This window comes from Macrobrachium nipponense, chromosome 1 (assembly GCF_015104395.2).
Source record: "Macrobrachium nipponense isolate FS-2020 chromosome 1, ASM1510439v2, whole genome shotgun sequence".
NCBI lineage: Eukaryota > Metazoa > Arthropoda > Malacostraca > Decapoda > Palaemonidae > Macrobrachium > Macrobrachium nipponense.
In genome coordinates, this window is record NC_087200.1 from 144700618 (window position 1) to 144722225 (window position 21608).

Consider the following 21608-nt stretch of genomic DNA (forward strand, 5'->3'; position numbering starts at 1 on the left):
CGAGATACGATTTTCTCAACTTACGATGGGTTTTTCGGAACCTAACCCCATCGTAAGTAGGAGAATACCTGTATGTTGACATATAACATAGTCAATATGGTATCTTGTGGCATATAATCAGGTGTCAGATATAAGGAATTCGTTTGTATGACGTCTTCATAATTACATTGTGCTTATGTCAATTACAGTTACAAAAGAATTACCAGTCGTATTATCAAATTACAGTGACAATGAAATTAACATTAGGCCTAATAAAGTTGATTTAATTGCCTTAAAATATTAATTTATTACTTTTCAATTAAATTACAATTACACAAGCTTGTCATCAAACAGAACTTTTTTAAGGAGGCGTGGCTTAGACAGATAATGATGCCGGCTAGTCTGTTTCCTTGGCTCCAGATTCTACCATATCACTTGGTCTCGGCTAATGGTTTTTGTTCCTAGTTAGCATATTAATGAATAGATCTAGACTACTTAACATATGGAACGAAGTCATACTGTTTGTCTTACGATGTAATTTAAGGCCAAAATTTGACTAATACGTCTCATTGGAAACTGGTTTTTCCCTCAGGTTAGATGGCATAAGATTTGGCGATTCCGTTCGTTTTCACTCCTTTTCATAGGTATTACAAACCTTACACTTTATACACTTTATTAATCCTTTGTCGGTGTGAAAACAACAGTAATGAGCTCTTTCATGCTATTACTTTCTTTTGCCACGGCTGCGTTTGAATTCATACAAAAGCTTGGGACTTCTATCTAGGTTGCTGATGCACGTAATTTTGCCTTATCAGCTTCAGCCACATTTATAACATGAATACAGTAATTACCGTCGCACGTGGATGAATACAATAAAGGATGTTGCTATTGGATTCGATTACTGTCGCCCTTCGGATCAATACAATAAAGTGATGTTGCTATAGGATTCGATCACATTAGCAACAAGTTCTCGTTCAGTTGTTCATAGCTGTACGCAGTTATACGAGTATATTATCATTAAGATAATACCTTTTTAACTTAAGAGGGTGCAAATTTACGGAGGTGGAGATGTTAGACGACTCTCTCTCTCTCTCTCTCTCTCTCTCTCTCTCTCTCTCTCTCTCTCTCTCTCTCTCTCTCTCTCTCTCTCTCTCCTGTTTTCATATTCTCTCTTCATCCTATTTTCCACCCTCTCCTAACACTTGACTCATTGTGCAACAGAGAGGTTTTCTTCCTGTTACACCTTTTCAAACACTTTTCTGTCAATTTCCCTTCAGCGCTGACTGACCTCATAGGTCCCAATACTCAGCCTTTGGCCTAAATTCTATTTTTAAACCCACCAATCTCACTGTCTGAGGCACGATGCCGCTTACACCAGCTGCGCGAGAGATATAGGAAGACTTATTTGCAATGTAGTGCCGATTTTAAATACTAACCCCATCGTAAAATCGAATTAACGCGAGTCAATTACTGTAGCTTCAATACGGACTATATTCACGATCACGTCTTGATAATTTTCCTGATTTTCTAATGTTTCTCAGATTATCGTGGGGAACAGAGTTGGTCTAGTTTTCTCTCTCGCCCAGTTTTTCGGTTAAAACTTGTAATGTCTTTACACAATCTTTTTTAGCTGCTCATTCTTCGGATGTCACTTCGGACTCTTCTCGCTCATCCTGTTTTTATTTGCCAATATCACAGCAGAGCCAGAGTTTTCATTGTTTCATCATGAAATTTGGAGATGATTTCAATCTCTCTCTCTCTCTCTCTCTCCAGGGTTAAAGGAAATAATTTTGGATGGGCTGCCTTTGTAGCACCTTCACGGGTCCTGTAGTTCTCAGGCTGCTGGTGTTCATGCTTCAAGGCGGTACCCGCAACTCCGTATTTTCATCCTTACTTGTTTTGAGATGTAGTGTGTCCTCCGTAGTTCTTGAGGAAGCTACGGCAGTTGGAGATTCATCTGCGCCATCGTTGACTGTATCGATAATGGTTGTCACCACCCACTCCTTTCATAGGGTAGTTAGTAATCTTCTTTCTTCGTTCCCATTTATATACCTTAGGTGTGTGAGACGTAAAGTGCTTACCGCGGTAATTGCTAGGGGGCTACGGCCGTTGGCATCATAGTTAGCACCTTTTGTGCCCTCGACCCCCTTTCTTAGGGTAGCTGGTAATTTCCTTTTGCGGCTCCCATTGGTTCTGCAGTTCGTAACCCGTTATTAAAACACTATGTACCGCACACTTGGTTCTCCACCTGCACAATGTCAGCGCTAGGTGCTCCGGTGGTTACTCGTAGTGACTTCTCTCTCTCCTCCTTATTTTCTCAACTTTTTCCTGCTGTTTTTCTGTTCCACCTTAAAGGGTTTTCAAGGTGGGTTCGACCATGATTCCATGTCTACTGGGAGTACTTTCCCTCACTTGCTCCGGACTCCAGTCTAGGTTTAGTATTGGTAAGGGGGGTTAGTTGGATCACGTTTTGCAACCTTTTCGCTCTTAGGGGTGTTGCTCGCCTATTGTAGTCGTCCCGGTCTCGTTTCATAGTCACTGGTGAGTGTGGAGTTTCACAGTCAAGTGAGACTGGTTCAAGGTTAGGTCATCGTCTTGGTTGGTACACGTTTGGCGCAACAGTATGGGAGTGACTTGCATGGGTGGGCGTTCATCGCTAAAGCCAAGGTATATTCGGCTCAGGCGTAACGTTACCGTCACTGGGTAGTGAGGGTATGCGCAGTTGAGTTACCTAACTCTTACAGGTTTCATGGAACTGGTGACAGTTCGGCTTCGCTCTTGTGAGGGGGTGGACAGCGGTCGGACAGCAGGGGTTACATCATCATGTCTTGGGGGAGTGCGGGTTGCGTAGTCGAGTACGACTTGCACAGGAGTTTATAATCTTCTTATTGGTATATCGTTGCGCAATCGGATCGGTAGGCTCAGATATGATGGGATCTTGTATGTCGTTTGGTATCGAGCACCCAGGCGTAGTATGTTCCAGGTTCTTGGGTGCTGCTCTTGTTGGGGTTCGGCTTTTCTCCTTTTTCCTGTTCCGGTGTGGCTGGACAGGTCTGACAGAGGATAAATACCTTTGAAGAGAGACTCGTTTGCTAGTTGTGGGTTTTTGTTTCTCCGGCGAAGGAAGCGAGTATAACGGGTTGTGGAATCTCAGTTAATTCAAGTAATGTTTGATACGTTGTATTCAACCAAACCAGCAGTCTCAAACACCAAGTAGGCTAGTCTGGTTTCGGCGAGTCGGGGAGTTTTTTGGGGAAGGACTTGGGCTAGCATCACTTTCTGTATGAGGTAGCGGGTAACTCCTCTGCCGGAGTCCGACTTCCGGTTTACGAGTCAGTTGAGGCTTTTCTGTATTGGGTTCCTTCATTGATTCGTGTGGTAGGGGTTACGGATCATGAGGCTCGTATTTGGAAGACACCTTTCACAGCCAGTGGGAGGCCTTGTCCCACTCTGTGGATGTGGTGAGAGTTGATGGGTTTTTCTCTGAGGCTGGAATGTTTGGTAACCTCTTCACTTTGGTTTCGGGGGGGTTTGCATACCAGATTAACATTTCTGAGGGTTATGCTATGTTCTTGTCAAGGAGAGGAGGGACTATCGATAAATCATTGCCTCAGCGCTATCCGGACACTCATAAGAAAGGGGTTCTTAGTCAATCCAAGGGCGCAAAGTATCGCGGAGGGCTACCCTTTGGCTTCCGGAGGAATGTTTCGCTGTCGGCGATTGTGTTGGTGGTTATTTGAGTCGTTGTGGTTTTTCACAACACCATACCTTAGGGAATTTCAGTTTCTTCAGAGAGGTTACTCTCGGGGTCCTGTCGTTGCGGTAACTCAGTTTAAAGTTGGCTTGGTAGAGTTAGGGTGTTAGAAGTTTAGGGAGGCAGTGATAGTCTAATGAACTCTAGTGTTTCTGTTGGTCAAACTTAGACCGAGTGTATTGTCCCTTAGACCCTTGAGGTTAGGCAGATCCCGATGGTCATGTTGGAATAACTACTACTACAGCACAAGTCATCTACATCAGTGAGCAGTAGAGAACTGAAGGTCCTGCACACTCAACTTCTCCTCCATACATGAGAGGCTACATAGCCACATGGGAGGTTCACCATTTCCCCTCCATACATGAGAGGTATAGAATACCACATGGGAGGTTTTTCAGACTCAGGCAGTACCTTGGACTCGACACTGACGGTATGGTACTTCCTTTGCAAGCATCCTCACCTACTGAGCTGGACAACCAGGTGAGGAGATTTGTTTTTACCTCCATGAATAAGAAGTATAGCTTATCACATGGGAGGTACTTCTGACTCAGATAGTACCTTAGACGCAACACTGACGTTGAAGTACTTTCTTTGCAAACATCCTCTCCTACTGAGCTGGACCAAACCAAGGTGAGGAGCTTGGCTTTTTACCTCCATGAAAATAAGAAGTAATAGCTTTAATCACATAGGGAGGTTACTTTCTTGACTAGGACAGTACCTTGGACTCAACACTGATGTTGAAGTACTTTCTTTGCAAACATCCTCACCTCCGAGTTAGATAACTAGGTGAGGATACATGCTTTTATACATGGTAAGTTGCTTATGAGTTAACTGCATATATTCCGTGGACAGGTCGGGCTGAATGAGATTGATCCCGCCTTCGAGTAAATGTTGTTAATCGGGCTAATTCAGGTGTTCAGGGAGTGTATTGCAATATGAAGTTTTCATAATAAAACTAATATTGTAATACTTACCTGAACACCTGAATGATTCCCACCTTCCTCCCCACTTCAATTTGATAGTGAATGATTCAATTGAGGAGACAGGCCACTGGTGGCCGGTATTTGCGGCAGCGTTGCCAACGGTAACACAGGTAACTCATTTGACTAGATTTTACCTGCAGCGTTGGTAACGCTGACAGTAAAAATTACCAACTTAGTGGGTACATATGTAGGGATATAGTTCGGGCTGGTCAGTGACCAGGGCTAATTCAGGTGTTCAGGTAACTATTACAATATTAGTTTTATTATGAAAACTTCATATTTCCTTGGAATTACTTCATAATCAAACCAAAGTGTTTTGTGATAGCAATAGTTTCCCAGTAATCCCTAATATCAGGATTTATTCCTTTTTTAAATGAATACATTCATAGAGATCTACTTCCAACGGGTATTACTCCGCTGATAGTGACATCACAGGCGTTGAGCATTCGTCGTGTTACCATATATTTTTCCTAATGGAATACAAAAATATTTTTTTTGTAATGGTTAGTTTTGCCAAACATTATAAATCTTGGAGTTACAGATTTTACACATTTTGGGCACAATAATTCCAATAATTATTGTTTTTAGTTATGTACCAAATAACATATACATCAGCTGATTGAGTTATGTTATTTAATAAATTGGGGTTTTCATATATGCCGAACATACCTTTTAACATACAATTTTATATGAAAAATTAGGGGTTGTCATATGCGCAGGTTCGACTTATACACTGGCATATACAGTAATACCTTGAGGTGCAAGTATAATTCGTTCCTGGACTGAGCTCGTAAGTCAGTTTGCTCGTATCTCAATTCAATTTTTCTCATATAAAATAACCGGCAAAAATTTAATCCGTTCCAGCCCTCTAAATCAATGATAACAATGGAAAAACCTGTTTTAAATTGCTATACCATACAGACATACTGTACACACACAAAATATAATAAATAATTAGTTCTGTGATATGAAATAAAATGTGTTTTATTACGAGTTCTTAACTTTGAGACAGACGATAGCAGCTGACTCACGCACACGAACATCATGCTCATGTTTCTTGATAATTTCATGCTTCATCTCCATCGTCATTGTGCGTTTTTTCTTCTCACTACCAATCTTACCAGTTGCTTTCTTGGGACCCATCACTTATTACAAAGAATGTTCACAAATACAGTGAAAATCACTTAAATAACACAAACACAACACTGGAGATGCTCAGAAGTTATGTACGGAAGTCGACGACCAAGTGAACTGAACTAGTGAAGTGGGCTTAGAGTGCTTCCAAGCACTCGGCCATCTAGTGTTAGCATCTGTAATCGTGCTCGTATCTCAACATTGTGCTTGTATCTCAATGCAAAATTTTGCTCGGAGGCTGGGTTGTATCTCGGAATGCTCGTATGTTGGAGTGCTCATATGTCGAGGTATTATTGTACAGTACTTATTTATTTATCATGTACTATAGTACAGCATATCACAGTTAAAATTTTTTATATTCATATTTCTCTAAGTGAGTATACAGTTATTGTCATTTTATTTGTGCGCTTTCTTTTATATATGTCTGCAACCATTAATTTGTTCATATATTTATCTTTAATTTTGTTTGTTGACAGTGTGGAATTTTGTCGGTTGTCAGTGTGGATGGATAGATAAATGAGTTGAAAGGAGGGGACCCTGTGTACACTATCTAAATGCTTTGGTTTCCTTGTTATTAATATAACAGTATCATCACAGGTAAATAATATGTATCTTTATAGATTGATGATCCTGATAAACAGCGTAAATGGGAGGAAAGAGAGCAGCGTCGGCAGATGAAACGACGTGCACCTAAGATGAAGCAACTGAAGGTAAGAAAGTTATTAGTTTGGATCTAGTATTGTTAGTTACTCAAATTTGATAGAAACTGAATTCATATTATTTTTCATGAATTAACTTGTTGCCTGAGCGATTATTAACATTTAGGAGCATGTGTTCCATGGATAATTTTTATGCTTTCCAACACTTTTATGAAATATAATTTTTTTTGTTTGTGAATTGGGAAAAAGCATGAAGAATTGACTGGCTAGTCACTTTGTGAGAAAGAGGCATTTCTGGTTGAATCCAGGGGCTTAATTTCATTTAACCTTGGAAATGTTTAACATAAAATTGATATTACTTCAGTGCATAAAGTACTCCACTGGCTTTTTGGAAAAAAAAATTCTGAAGTAAAATTTATACGTCTGCCAGGAACTATATTCAGTTTGTGCTTATTTTTTTTTAAATAGCTTCATCATCACCTCCAACACGGTGTAAAGAAAAAAAAAAATGACCCCAATGAAATTTTGCTACTCTTGTCTTTTTTATGCTTTCACTTCTACAAGTCTACTCTCAACTTCTGCTGCTTATCTTAGATCTTATCCAAATACTATGTATTCCGGGGTCTTCATTTTCTTCTGTTTGCCACAAGAGCCCAGGTGTCACTATAAATTACTGTTCTCCTGGGGTGCTGCAAAAGGCAAGTCTAAGCATTTTCTTGTCATCATCATCTCTTGACATATGGAGCTTCCATAATTCCCTCATGTCATGTCTTGCTCTGTCTGCCACCTGATTCTTAGTATTTGTCATAAGTTTTATTCTCAAATTAGCAGAATCTTTTAGTTTCAAAGTCTTTTCCATATATAGTTGGGCAGCATACTGAAATAGTGGGGACCTGCCAAACTTAATTGTGGCACTTTGTGTGGTGATTCTTAACACCCTAATGAGCAAGTCTGGTCGTGGATATTTAAAATTTAGGTTTGCATTCTCAAGAAGCCAGGCCCCTTTTTGGCCACCCCCTTGGCAGGGTTCACCAAACTCTCATTTTCCACCATAGGCTTATCATTTGAACAAAGTCTGGACCCTTTAACAGGTTTTTTATTTTATGGTGCCGAGTCAATTTTTCACACTTTCAAATGGACCTGATCTGTTTTTGTGTCAGTATTTAGAGTGTTCAGCATATATGTTGTGGGCAAATAAAAGAAATTTTTTGAAAAACTGTTTTCTGTTAAAAAATTTTCATCCTTTACAAGCTATGCTTTCATGTGTGCACATTTGAAGAAAAACTTGGCAAATAATGAGTTCTTTCAGCACAGACATGAACAAGTGCTACATAGATGAATTAGGTGTCACTTCTTACCCATGAACAGTGTTTAGAGAAGCACGCATTCTTGTCTTTTTGTTACACTTGCACAGCTGCGTGCATCCAAGGCCAACTTTTCCACAATCACATCTTTTGCATCCACTGTCAGTCTTACTTATGCACTTAACCATTTCACAGCAAGCTGCAGAGGCTGCTGGAAGGGTTGTCTACATGGGAGCCCAGGATCTGTTGGTTTCATCCTTTGTCCAGCCCAGTTTTCTGGAGAAGGTGGTGCTTGCTGTGGCAGATCACAGGTGGTCCAGATACCTGTTTGATAAGCTGCACATTGTGATGCTGCAGTAAGGCATTTTGCGTTGGTGGAATGCCATCCGTTGGCATTGACAGACTCCAGCTGGCTGGTTTTGTCATAAAAGACAACTGTTTAGTGTTCCAGGTGCTCGAAGTGATCTGCATCAGTGTCTATGGGAGTGTAAGGATGCTCTGCCATCAGAATGAAGGCATCTGTCACCTCAGGATAGTACTTCTATGTGTCCCAAGCTGTTTTTTTCCCTCTTCCATTGAAAGACAAAGTGTCGCAACCAGTGAAACTGTGGAATGCAGGCAATGCAACACACCTCTCCTTTGATAGAAGTTCACTCTCGACGTGGTTCGGAAGTCACGTAAAGCCGTTGGTCCTGTTGCTGAATAATCACTGTTTCCATGCAACGTAAAAGCACCATACAAACGAACAAACACACCTCTCCTTTCCCAAGGCCTGAGCAATAGCATTGATGTGGATGTATGTAAACTTCTTCCCTACTCCAAACGCCACCCATATGTCTGCTGCTGGACATATGTTTCTGAGATGGTAGAACTTTCCAACCAGGATGACGACAACATCAGTGTCAAGGGTGCACACCAAGAATTTTGCAGAGCATTCTTCAAAGTATCTTGCAAGTGAAGGACAACACAAGTGTCCGCCTCTTTGTGATTACATTGCGGCATTCTGTGGTTTGACCCCATCATGACAATCCCCTGACCATGTGTGGTGATAACTTCCTTCCCTGTGGGAAACTTGGTCTTTGCAATTTTGTCTGAGAGGAGTGCAAACAGTTCATGCTTGTTGTCTGAGTCTCTGAGAAAGTCATGCCATTTTACAGGAATCTTGTTCTGACCTTTCTGTGGTTTCCTTTTCCCATCTTTTCTCTTGTCGATTCCTTGTTGCTGCTGTTTGTATACATGTCCCAAACAACACCCAGTCTTTGAGCACTCTCCAGCTGGTTTCTGAGGTATGGGAGAAATCATCTATGTATTCTTCAAACGTTGAAACCCCACCAGTTGGCAAAGAGTGCACAAGAGCAGCACCATGTGTAACTTTCATGTCAAAGGTACTAGGGGGTTCTGCTTCTAATGCTGGTTTCTCCAATGCAGCCGTGATGTCGGGCTCAACGCCAATAACTTCCAAACTAGGACAGTTATCAGATTCTTCTGCTTCAGCAACACCCTGAAGGCATGCTTCAATGTCTTCACCCAACTCTTCTGCATGAGCAGAACTTTGACCCTCAGCCTGTGTTGACTTCATCAGGCTTGTCATCAGGTCCGATTTTGTCCCCAGGCACAATCTTTCAGACAGGTGGACATTTGTTATTTTCATGCATGAAAAAGGTGTCCATATCCATTTGTGTGTGCTGTGTCACAATGTACTGATGGTAGAAGAGATCTACATCAGTCTTCATTGTTGCAATCTTCTCTGATTGTTTTGTCTTTACATTTGGCGCTGATGACTTGAACAGTGGCAGTGAGTTCTTCTTGACTGAGGCATGAATGGACACACTGCACTCCAGCAGCATAGATTTCATGTAGCCCTCAAACTGCTGCTTAACAAGTGCCTCCACATTGTGAACTCTACTCACAACTGATTCATCCAACACAATCACAGGTCCCCAAAGTTAGAAGCGGAGACTTGTGCAAGAAAGGGCTACCCATTTCAGAGATGGTTTGTGAAAGATCCACTGCCTACTGTCTGAAGTTTTTCTGTGTAGAAAAGCCCTCTTCATGGTGAAGATGGTTTTTATTTTCTTCTTGAAGACTTCCTCCTCAAACTCTTTCAGGAGTCATGCTTGCTCAGGACCTGCAAGCATCCACTTTCAGGCTGTTGGGTTCTCCGTCAGCCCAAGAGCACCACATGCACCTTTCACCTTCTTGTTATTCTGTTCATGTGCTTGGTGCACAGGCAATGAGGAGAAGCAATTGGTTATCTTAGAAACAATCCACTGTATGTTCTGAGCAAATTCTTGCAGAATGGAGGGAAGCCGCCGCTCCATATCACGAATGTGCATGGGTAGCCAAAGCACATAGTTGTGGTGGTCGAGTGAGGAGAACCAGGGTGCAAAAGCCTTCTGTGCCTCTACATATAACTGGAAATTTCCTTTATGGTGAACCCTAACAAAGGTGAGAACCAGGAGCTCTAGCCTGAGGACTGTATTCCAGTACTGGAATGTTGGACTCTATCAATCATGTCTTGTCTCCATGCTTCTTTTGCCTCATCTGTTTGAGGAAAGTCCGTTTGGGAGAAGACATCTTGCTGGAGCTTTGCAAGGGCAAGAGCACTAATCTATTGTGTTTGCCGTATCAAAAAACCAACTTTTTTTGGCTTCTCTAATTAAACTACATCAAGCTAAGTATAATAGCATTCCATAAAGCAACAAAGTGAACAAACAAAAATTTTTGGGGCTGCTCCCCAATTAACGACAAATAAAGTTCAGATGGCGACTGGCTGGACAACACAAACATGGAAGTCTGAAAAGATCACATTTGATGAACTTTGAATGGTAAAAAAATTGACTCTGCATCATCCAAAACCCCTAAGATAATCCACACTTTACCCCTTCTGACCCTGCAAGGGGCGTGGCATATCAAGAACGTAAACCAAAATTTTAAATATCCACGACTAGGTTTATTCATTAGGGTCTAAAGAATCACCACACACACTGTCACACTTATGTCCAGCAGGTCCCCATCTGACCTTTATTTGTCTTTAAGGGGACCGTCCACTATGTTGTGTATTTTTTTTTTTATTATACAAAATAGTACATAATTTCATATATGTTTTAGATATATATAATACCTTCATCATACAAAAATTTCAAGTCATTTGAGCAAAAACTTTTAGTTTTATTAGCAAAAATTATAACTTAAAAAAAAAAATTTAGGTAGCGATTTCTCCGCTAATATGACATCGGTTGAAAATCATACCATAAAAACTACTTTATATACAGAATAATCCTGTGTGAACAGAATTTTTATTTTTTATTTTTTGTTTTTTTTATGAATTTTTTTTTTTATTTTTTTGTCTAGACTCAAAAGAATCGTAAAAAAAGAAAGAAAGAAAAAATTGGCTCACAAGGAATTAAGGGATTTTTATTCCTCTTTCCAATGATATCTTTCTCTCTAAAATTGGATAATAAATAACCGAGTAATGGCTACCAACATGCGAATAAGTATGTTTTTGAGTTATGAGCTCCCAAAGATTTGCTATGCAAATTTTTGCTTTTTACTTATAAAAGTCAAAGCAACATTATTACAATTACTTTATTTGTACTTTTATTGTTGATTTCTACATCAAGGATCCTGGTCTTCCCCCTAAAAGTGGTATTAATACCCTAAGAGTGACACGAGACAATGATGTTGACGGCGTGACATAAGACAATGAGGGAGCTGATAACAGTGAATTTTCGTGTTTTTCTTTCAGCACACTCCTGGCCTTCGCTAATTTTGCTAGCCTTAGTTGCTGAGTAGCCTTTTTGATCTTAGGTAACTTCGGCATTGCTATAAGTTCACTAAGAAGTTATAAAAACAACGCAAATAGCTAGTAACCAAACGCAAGTCCTTAAGTGCGTGCAACTCCTTTGACGTATGTGGAGTGACTTTGAGTCATTCTCTGAGTCTCGCCTATAAATAACCGCTCTGAGCAGCTAGTTCTGACACTACCTTTCATTGCTACCAGGTGTATGAGAATTTCAAAAAAAAATCTGAAAAAATCTGTATATCGGCAAAAATAAACACGCAAAAACGATCCTATCAAACTCATACAGATGACGCAGTTACGATGACGTCATCATTTAAAAACTGCTATATCTTCATTATTTGTCAAAATAATTGGCTGAAACTTCTGGAAAGCATGCACGGCATGTTTCTGCATAGATGCAAATAATAACTCTATTTTTTATTTTTTCACGTTGACATGTCATCCGCCATAGCGGACGGTCCCCTTAACCCTTTACTGCCGACTGGACGTATTTTACGTCTACATTTTTTGTCTCTCGGGTGCCGACTGGACGTATTTTACGTCAACATACAAAAGTTTTTTTAAAAATTTGCGGAAAAATACTTTTAAGCCTACCAGCCGAAAACTCTTGAATCACGCGCCTTGGGGGATGCTGGGAGTTCACGGATCAAGGTGTTTTGTTTACAATCGTTACGCAGGCGTGCAAGCGCGAATTTCTTTCGTACAGCACTAAAAAGTATATGTGACACATCTCTGTAATTATTTTGTCACTTTGACATAATTTTTGTACCATTTTAAATTAGCCGTTACATGGAGTATTATATATGAAAATGTGCGCATTTTTATGTAGAATACAACAGAAAAATACTCGTGATTGTAGCTTTTATCAGTTTTGAGATATTTTCATATAAATAACGATAAGTGCTAAAATTTCAACCTTCGGTTAAATTTGACTCTACCGAAATGGTCGAAAAACGTAATTGTAAGCTAAAACTCTTATATTTTAGTAATATTCAATAATTTACCTTAATTTTGCAACTAATTGGAAGTCTCTAGCACAATATTTTGATTTATGGTGAATTTATGAAAAAACTTTTTCTTTACGACCGCGCGGTAACTCTTCCGAAAAAAATCATACATGCGATTGTGGTAATGTTTGCACCATTTTAAAATTAGCCGTTACATAAAGTTTTATATATGGAAATGTGCGCAATTTCATGCACAATACAACTAAAAACAACCCATGCTTGTAGCTTTTATCAATTTTGAAATATTTTCATATAAAAAATGTGACAAATTTTCAACCTTCGGTCAACTTTGACTACCGAAATGGTCGAAAAACGCAATTGTAAGCTAAAACGCTTATATTCTAGTAATATTCAATCATTTACCTTCATTTTGCAACAAATTGGAAGTCTCTAGCACAATATTTCGATTTATGGTGAATTTATGAAAAAAATAACATTTTCTTTACGTCCGTGCGGTAACTCTTTCCAAAAAAAATCCATACGGTGCGATTGTTGGTGAAATTAATGTTTGCCACCATTTTAAAATTAATAGGCCGTTACCATTTAAAGTTTTATATATGAAAATGTGCGCAATTTCATGTAGAATACAACAAAAAAAATAATTGAAGGTTGTAGCTTTTCTCATTTTTGAAATATTTGCACATAAATCACGATAAATAGAAAAAAAACCACGTTCGGTCAACTTTGACTCTACCGAAATGGTCGAAAAACACAATTGTAAGCTAAAACTCTTACAGTCTAGTAATATTCAGTCATTTATCTTCATCTTGAAACAAATTCAAAGTCTCGAGCACAATATTTAGGTTTATGGTGAATTTAAAAAAAAAAAAAACTTTCCTTCCCTCCGTGCGCGGATTCTCTGCCACATATCTCCGAAATGCGTACGTCCCATTCTCGGAATATTTGCTCCATTTCATATAAGGCATTTCATAGAGTTTTATATATGAAAATGTGCGCAATTTTATGTAGAATAAAACAAAAAATATTTGAAGGTTGTAGCTTTTCTTATTTATGAAATAATTGCATATAAAAAAATATATAATAAAAAATTCGACATTCGGTCAACTTTAACTCTTCAGATATGGTCGAAAACTGCAATTGTAAGCTAATACTCTTACGTAGTAGCAATATTCAATCATTTGTCTTCATTTTGAAAGAAATTGGAAGGCACTAGGACAATTTTATTTAGATTTAATGGGTGGAATTTTTTGAAAAAAATATTTGTTTACGTCTGCGCGTTACGAATTCATGCATTATTTTGTGATAATATTTTCTCTGTGTTGTTTTTATCGTTTTACAATGTGTTCTATACCAAAATGATTGCAATTTAGTGTACATTACAACGAAAAAAAAAGTAACTTGTTACCTTTTTAACTGTTTTGCGCACAGCGCGATTTGAATACAATTATATATGAAATTTTTTTTTGCGCTATCATATATCGCATTATTTATATATGATAATGATAATTTTTTCATTTCTGATGGTTGCATACTAAACTTCAGCCAATGACAAAAAAGGAGCCAAAAAGGAACTCTTAATCTTGAAAACTAAGCGCGCTGTGATTTTTTGAAAAAAATATTTTTTCCGCTTCCGCGCTCACTCTGAAACACCTCCGGCACACGGGAGACAATTTTTTTTTTACCGCTTCGGCGTTTAAGGGTTAAGCTGCCCCACTAATACTCAGACAGGTGGAAGTATAGTACTATATTCTTAGTTTCTTTTTTCTAGATCTGGTTTGTCAACCCATTTTTTGAGGAGTCTTTGTTACTTTTTTATTTAATTCCAAGTTGTTGGATATAATTTTTCCTAAATAATTGAAAAGCTTATCATCATTGAGTGTTTCTCCAGCTAGTGTTATTTCATACATTTGTGCATAATTTGTCCTCATTTGTCTGTTTTCCTTAAATTTATTTATCTTTTAAGGTGCATCATTGTAAATATTTTATGCATTTTATAGAGCAAAAATGTAAGATCTTGTGTTTTTCTAATAAACCAGAATCATCTGTATGATCAGAGTCTGTTAGCACACAGCTTTACTCTCATCCATCCTAACCTCTTTTTCTTATTTTAAAATCCACGAGAAGGCAGAATGGCATTGATGATATAACATATCCCTGTGACACTCCATTGTTTGTAGCAGGTTCACCTGAAAAGATTTAGTCCGAATTGGTTTAGGATTTGCTTCATTTATAGATAATTTATATTGGCCTTTATTTAGTATTTAGAGGGAGCATGGTGATGGATAGGGTTAAGGCACTGATTGCTTTGTTGTCTTGGATACAGTTAAGTAGGCTGGGTGAATGATCATTGTTCAAAACCATCAGGCATTGACTGGAGTTACCATTCTTAGTCAGTCAGAACTGGCTATCCTTAGTGTTTTTAGCTAGAAAATCTTTTGTGGGTTATACTGTAATTATGTTTTTGATTGTACAAGAAAATTCTACGCCTGGTCGGTAACCAGCTTCCACCTCGTATACGCATGAGTTGCCAGATGCTGCAGATTCTTTGCTTTACAATCTTTTATTGTTTTTAGCCAATTTCCAGCAGGCACAAGAAGATTATCCTATTGTGAAGATCGAGGGTTTGTTAGCTATGAAAAATACTTAACACGATATCTTGCCTGTCTTAGTTTTAAGTATGTTGATTATTTTTAATATATTTAGATAATTTTTGTTTGGAAGTTGTTATTGTTGTTATTTTCAAAGTTATTTGTCTTGTTTTGATATTAGTCCTTTCTCATAGGCTTAGAAGCATTGTTTTTAAAAGATTCTTTTTCTCTTTCTAGGGATGAAGTCATGAATCCTAATATAAGGTAAGAAATGTTGTGTGTTTTGCTTTACATTAAAGAAAATTTCTTTACAGTACTGTTACTTAGCAATGGCTTAATCAAGATATTTTCATGGCACTGAAAAATAATTTGTGTAGGTTATTAGAGAAGTCTTTGACATTGTATTTGCCTGCAATGTCTGTTATCTAAGTTATGGAAAATAAGCGTAAAAAACTCAACTGATTGTGTTCGACATTTTTACTTGAGTTAATAAGAATACTACAAGCTTTACATATTTATCTTTTATCGAAGTGAACACAGTAAAATGTGTTATTTCATGCCAAATAGTTTTGAGTAAAACACGTTTCTCTCAAATTTTGTTTATTGTCGAATTTGATGATGCTGTGCCAAAGTTTCCATGTTGCTGATGCACAATAATAGTTGTTACCTGATGAACATTCTTTCCTCAGCTTCAGCTACAACTAGCAGCTTAAATTTAGCAGTATATGCCCTTGCTGATCTTTCTCCATAGCAAATGAAGATACAGTAATGTAGAAATATATCGGTCCACTTAACGTCATTCGTAACATAACTACGGTAATTTTTTACTATCGTACGATGGTTGAAATGCAAGCAAGCTGCTGTTGTAATCAGATTCGGCTGTTCATAGCAAATCAGCTGTTTCTGGCTGTTTGCATTTACACATTACTAATGATACTTTTAGCATTCTCTTTTACTTTATTCAACTTAACTAGAAGATGGGATAGATAAAGAGATGGAGGAAAAGGGGTTAGCTTAACTAGAAAATATGGGATAGATAAATGAGGAAGAAAAGAGGTTAGCTTATTGTAATTTTGTCTCAAAAATTGAACTTGCATGTTAGTTCAAATCATTGTTTGTTCATATACGGAACAAACCTTCGGTCTTAACATTAGGATTTACTCTAGGTGACAGTGTTTGAGTATGGTAGTTTTCACCATCCTAGGTGTAATTTTTAACCTTTTCAAGTTATTAAAACTTTAAAACCTTTTTAAAGTTTTGTTTACCCATAAGAACAATTTCATATTGGAAAAAAAATACAGTATAGTACATAGAAAGTGTTGAAAATGGGTGGTAAAAAAGTTTGACTGGGTAAGTTGCCATTTGCCTTGACCGTAATGGAATTATTCCCGTAAGGTATGTGTATCGAAATCTGCGATTTTCAAGTTCTACGAGGCCGTGGATTGACCAAATTCTCGCATAATTGGGGACAATATTGTGTGTATGTGTGTGTTGTGTGTGTGTATATATATATATATATATATATATATCATATATATATATATTTATATATATATATATATATAGATATATATATATATATATATATATCACTATCTATCTACTATATCTATCTATCTGTCTATCTATATAATCTTTCTACAGTGGAACCTCCACATACAAAAAAATTCAGGTTATGAAAGCAAAGACAAAGATTTATTTGCTTCTGTGTACGAAAATAATTCAGGTTGCGAAACGATAAAGTATGAGATTCGCTTGGCCGCCGAGAACAATTTTAAAATTAGCGCGCCGCCAACTCAGTAGACTTGCCACCATCCTCCTGCTCTCCCATTGATTCCTGATGCTAGTCACCGCTGTAAGATCCTGCTCTCCTATTGGTCAGCATCTGTCTATCATGCCTCTATGTAAAGGCATTCCTTGACCATTTTTTGCGGCAGCGTTATCGTAAACACCCGGAATTCGTTCGTTCACATATATTTCCTGCTAGTGATTTCGCTTTCATTGTACTGTAAGTTACTTTATCGTGTTGTGTGTGAACTACTTATGTTATTAGACATGGGTCCAGGAACGTTATTAGCCATGGGTCCCAAGAATGTTCTTGAAGTTCACGGAAAAAGAGGATGCTTTCAATGAAGAACGAAGTGTTAATGTTTTCTGCCATTTCTTAATGTGCTGTGTAAAGTTTAATGTTAATGTTTTTTGCCATTTTTTAATGTGTTTTGTAAAGTTAAGTGTTCATGTTTTCTGCCATTTCTCCTTCTCCTCTATCGTCACTTTCAGAAATCGCCTCACTCGAAAGGTAAGGTTCCACATTTTACTACATACGTACGTACATGTATGTACAGTATTTCTTGTACCCTGTACGCTAATACACACACACACACACACACATATATATATATATATATATATATATATAGATATATATATATATATATATATATATATATAAGGGATTTTGACGAAGGAAAAATCTATTTCTGGGTGATTGGCTCGTGTCGCCCTATGAAAGTAATCCTTAATATCATTCTTTCTAGTAAAATTAGCCTAAAATTACCAGAGAAAAACAAAATTAAGAAAATGTCAGTAAAACTGACTCGCTCACTCTTAAAAAGAAGTGTCGGTATGATATAGGGGCGAGTGTGGAACACTACCACGAGACAAACACCAATTAGAACTTCCCTATCAGAATCCCCCCAAGAGAGAGCCGATACCAACGGGCGATGCAGCCTCTACTACTACTACTAGAGGACGCCACGGACAGCAGCGCCCCTAGCGGTCATCCTTAATTAAAACATAAATACATCTTGTCCTGCAAGGGGGGGAAACAAACCATAAAAAGGGATGGGTTTCATAGGGCGACACGAGCCAATCACCCAGAAATAGATTTTTCCTTCGTTCAAAATCCCTTTTCTGGGCTCAGCTCGTGTCGGCCTATGAAAGAGTACAGAGAAACAGACAAGATGGAAAAGGAAATAATGAAAAACAGATTAAAATGATGGATATAATATAAGTAAATCAAATACAGCATACAAATTAAGCACTTAAACTAACTTATTACAATAATCAATAACAGAATGTTAGTAAACTTAAAGTACTTAAATGGTAGTAATCAAAAACATAAGTATGCATGTAAAATAAGGAAATGTTTGGATTTACTTAATTAGAAAATATAACTACAATTATATACATATATGTGTCCTACCCTAGCATAAAAATAAGGGTAGGTACACTCAAGTCCATCATTAATACAATTAATACAATTAATTCAAATATATACAAACACATTGTGACTGAAGTTAATCACCAATCTAATTAGAGAATTTATACAAACATATTGTGGCCTACCCTAGCATAAAAATAAGGGTAGGACCACTGAAGTACATATCAGTACAAGGGTGGTTGTCCCTAGCAAAAAAATAAGGGACAAACCACTATAAGACACAACGGCTAAGGCTATGATGATGAGTAGCCTGGCGATAGGTTGAGGCATGTTGGTTGAAGTAGGTAGAAAGGAGACCTGGATCAATACTACAACTACTAAGCAGTATCAGGGGAAACTATGTTTCCCGCTGCTACTGCTGAAAACTTTAAAGATTCCAAGGACTTTAAATAATGCCGTTTAAAGACTGTCGGGGATTTCCATCCAGTATACTTTCTAAGATCCTCAAAGTTCATATGTTGGAAATAATTAATAGAGGTGGCTACTCCCCTGATATCATGTGCTTTTGGGAATGACTCAGGGTTGGCTTGTTAATGAAGTAAACAAAGGATTTGCTGTCTAATACCTTTAACTGACAAAGTACCACCTTTTTTCTCTCATGAAGAGAGCACCCGAGGATCTAGAAGAAGTACGATATAGAAAGGCCTCTAAGAGTTGATACTGGGCAGAGAAGGATCCTGTGGGAGTGGGATAACCTTCCAAGGAGCCCACCTTGCAAGAGGATCTTCATTTTTGGCCAAAAAGCTACGATCCGGAGCAAGTAGAACTTCTCCTGATGGGAGGAATTCCACATGACCCGCATCCCTGGATAGAGCCGACAGTTCTGAAATTCTCGCTCCTGAGGCTAGGCTTAATAAGAATAATGTCTTCCTCAGGAGCATTATGAATGTACAAGATGAGTTGTCAGTATCTGAAGCTAGTTTGAGGACATCATTTAAGAACCATGAAACTGTAGTAGGCCTCTGAGAAGGTCTAAGTCTAGCACAGGCTTTAGGGATAGATGTGAAATAAGATTCAGTCAAATCTATCTGAAAACCTACTTGAAAGATTTTCTCAAAGCCGACTTATGAGTGGGTAATCGTGCTAGCTGCTAAACCTTTTTCAAATAAAGATCTGAAAAAGGATATAGCCAAATTAACTGTCATGGTTGTAGTGTTCGATTCTCTCAAGAAAGATGCTAATTTTTTAACAGCTGAGTCATATTGTCTAATGGTTGACTCCCTCTTATCTGATTCTAGGAAGAGAATATTCTGTGGATCAATGTCAGCATCTTTATTAGCCGCAAACTTCATGAAGTCCATAAAGTTAGGGTCTGGAGAGTTCCTGAGGAAGCGAAACACAGTCCTCATTTGTACTGATTGTGATAGTTTGGGATTGGGGATCCGTTGAGGTCGGAGACCCAATTCCAAAAGAAGCGGATACCAGTTGCTCTTGGGCCAGTCCGGTGCAATCAGAGCTACTATCCCTTTGAAAGACCTTAGTTTGTCTAGGACTTTCAAGAGAAGATTCACTGGAGGAAAAACATAAATTCTCCTCCATTGATTCCAATCCAACGACAGGGCGTCCGTGGCATAAGCCAGAGGGTCCAGGTTGGGGGCCACATAGCAAGGGAGCTTGTGGTTTGCTTGTGAGGCGAAGAGGTCCACTTGGAGACCTGGGACTCTCCGGGCTCACCCACTGGAATGACACCCGACGTCCAGAGACCACTCTGATTCCAGAGGGACTGACCGGGACAGGGCGTCTGCTATCACATTTCTTACTCCTGCCAGATGAGTGGCAGACAGATGCCATTTGTGTTTGCTTGCTAATGCAAAGATGGCTATCATGACATGGTTCACATGCTTGGATTTGGACCCTCCTCTGTTGATGCAATGAACTACCACTGCACTGTCCAAAACTAGCCTTAGATGAGACTTTTTCCGTTGGGGGAAGCAGTCTCTTCAGAGTAAGAAATACTGCCATTGCTTCCAACACATTTATGTGGAGCTGGCGAAATTGAACTGACAAGTCCCCTGAACCTGTTTGAACTGAGAGTATCCCCCCCACCCGGACAGGGATGCATCCGTGTGAATGGTTAACATTGGAGGGGATATTGAAGGGGTACTTTCTGGCTAAGTTCTTTACTTTTGACCAAGGCCGTAGTTGGTTGCGGAGGATCTGTGGGATTACTGACAACTTGTCTCGATATTTGGAGTTTGCTTTTGACCGCCAAATTCGATTTATATCTTTCAGCCTTGCTTTCAGAAGGATATCTGTTACCGAAGCAAACTGAAAGAGACCCTAGGATTCTCTCCTGGTTTCTTCTTGACGTTTGTTTGCATTTGAGAAATTGCCTGACAGATTTTGCTATTTCCTTCCGTTTGACCACTGGAATTGATAGATTGTGGGAGGAACAAATCCCATTGGATTCCTAGCCACTGAAAACGAGATTCCGGAACAAGTCTGGATTTCGTTTTGTTTATCTGGAACCCCAGATGTTCCAGAAAGTGAACTAACCTTTTTTTTGGTAGCTTTGAGACATTCCTCGACTGTTGGTGCCCAGATACCAATCGTCGAGGTAGTGCCGCTACCATGATTCCCTGAGCTCTCAATTGTTGTACAACCACTTCTGCTATCTTTGTGAATACCCTGGGGGCTACATTCAGACGAAGGGCATCACTTTGAATGAGAATGTCTGACTTCCTAGCCTGAATCCTAGGAATGGGCGGAAGTGCCTGGCTATAGGGATATGATAGTATGCGTCTGTAAGATCGATGGAGCATGTGACGGCTCCACGCGGAAGTAAGGTCCTTACTTGCAGAGTAGGGTAAGCATCTTGAACTTGTCGCAGCGAATGAAAGAGTTTAGCTTTGACAAGTCTAAGATTACCCTTCTTTTTGTTGAGCCTTTCTTTGGCACGCTGAATAAGCGACCTTGAAATTTTAGATGTTTGACTCTCGCAATAGCTCCTTTCTGAAGGAGTTTCTTCCCGCGTAATCTATCAATTCCTTTGACGGTATCTGATGAAATGATTTGATTGGAGGAGGATCTTGGATCCAGCTCCAGCCTAATCCTTTGGACACTATGCTCTGTGCCCAACTGCTGAACCCCCACCTGTGGCGGAAGAGGAACAGCCTCCCTCCTACCTGGGGAGCCTCATTGCTGATGGGCGGGTTGGCCACCACGCCCTCCTCTGAACTGCTTACTCCTTGTGCCCCTTCCTGCGCCACGG

General features: G+C 38.9%; 1 protein-coding gene across 2 annotated transcripts in view; it reads left to right on the forward strand.

Moving 5' to 3' along the window:
• The window catches only part of LOC135219711 (PAT complex subunit CCDC47-like), a 224664-nt gene that overhangs the window by 192544 nt on the left and 10512 nt on the right, over positions 1 to 21608 (forward strand). For both annotated transcript variants that reach the window (XM_064256697.1, XM_064256696.1), the window contains exons 10-11: positions 6471 to 6560; positions 15412 to 15438. In XM_064256697.1, the coding sequence (XP_064112767.1) occupies positions 6471 to 6560; positions 15412 to 15417 (96 nt within the window). In that variant the 3' untranslated portion in view covers positions 15418 to 15438. The remainder of the gene's footprint in view (positions 1 to 6470; positions 6561 to 15411; positions 15439 to 21608) is intronic.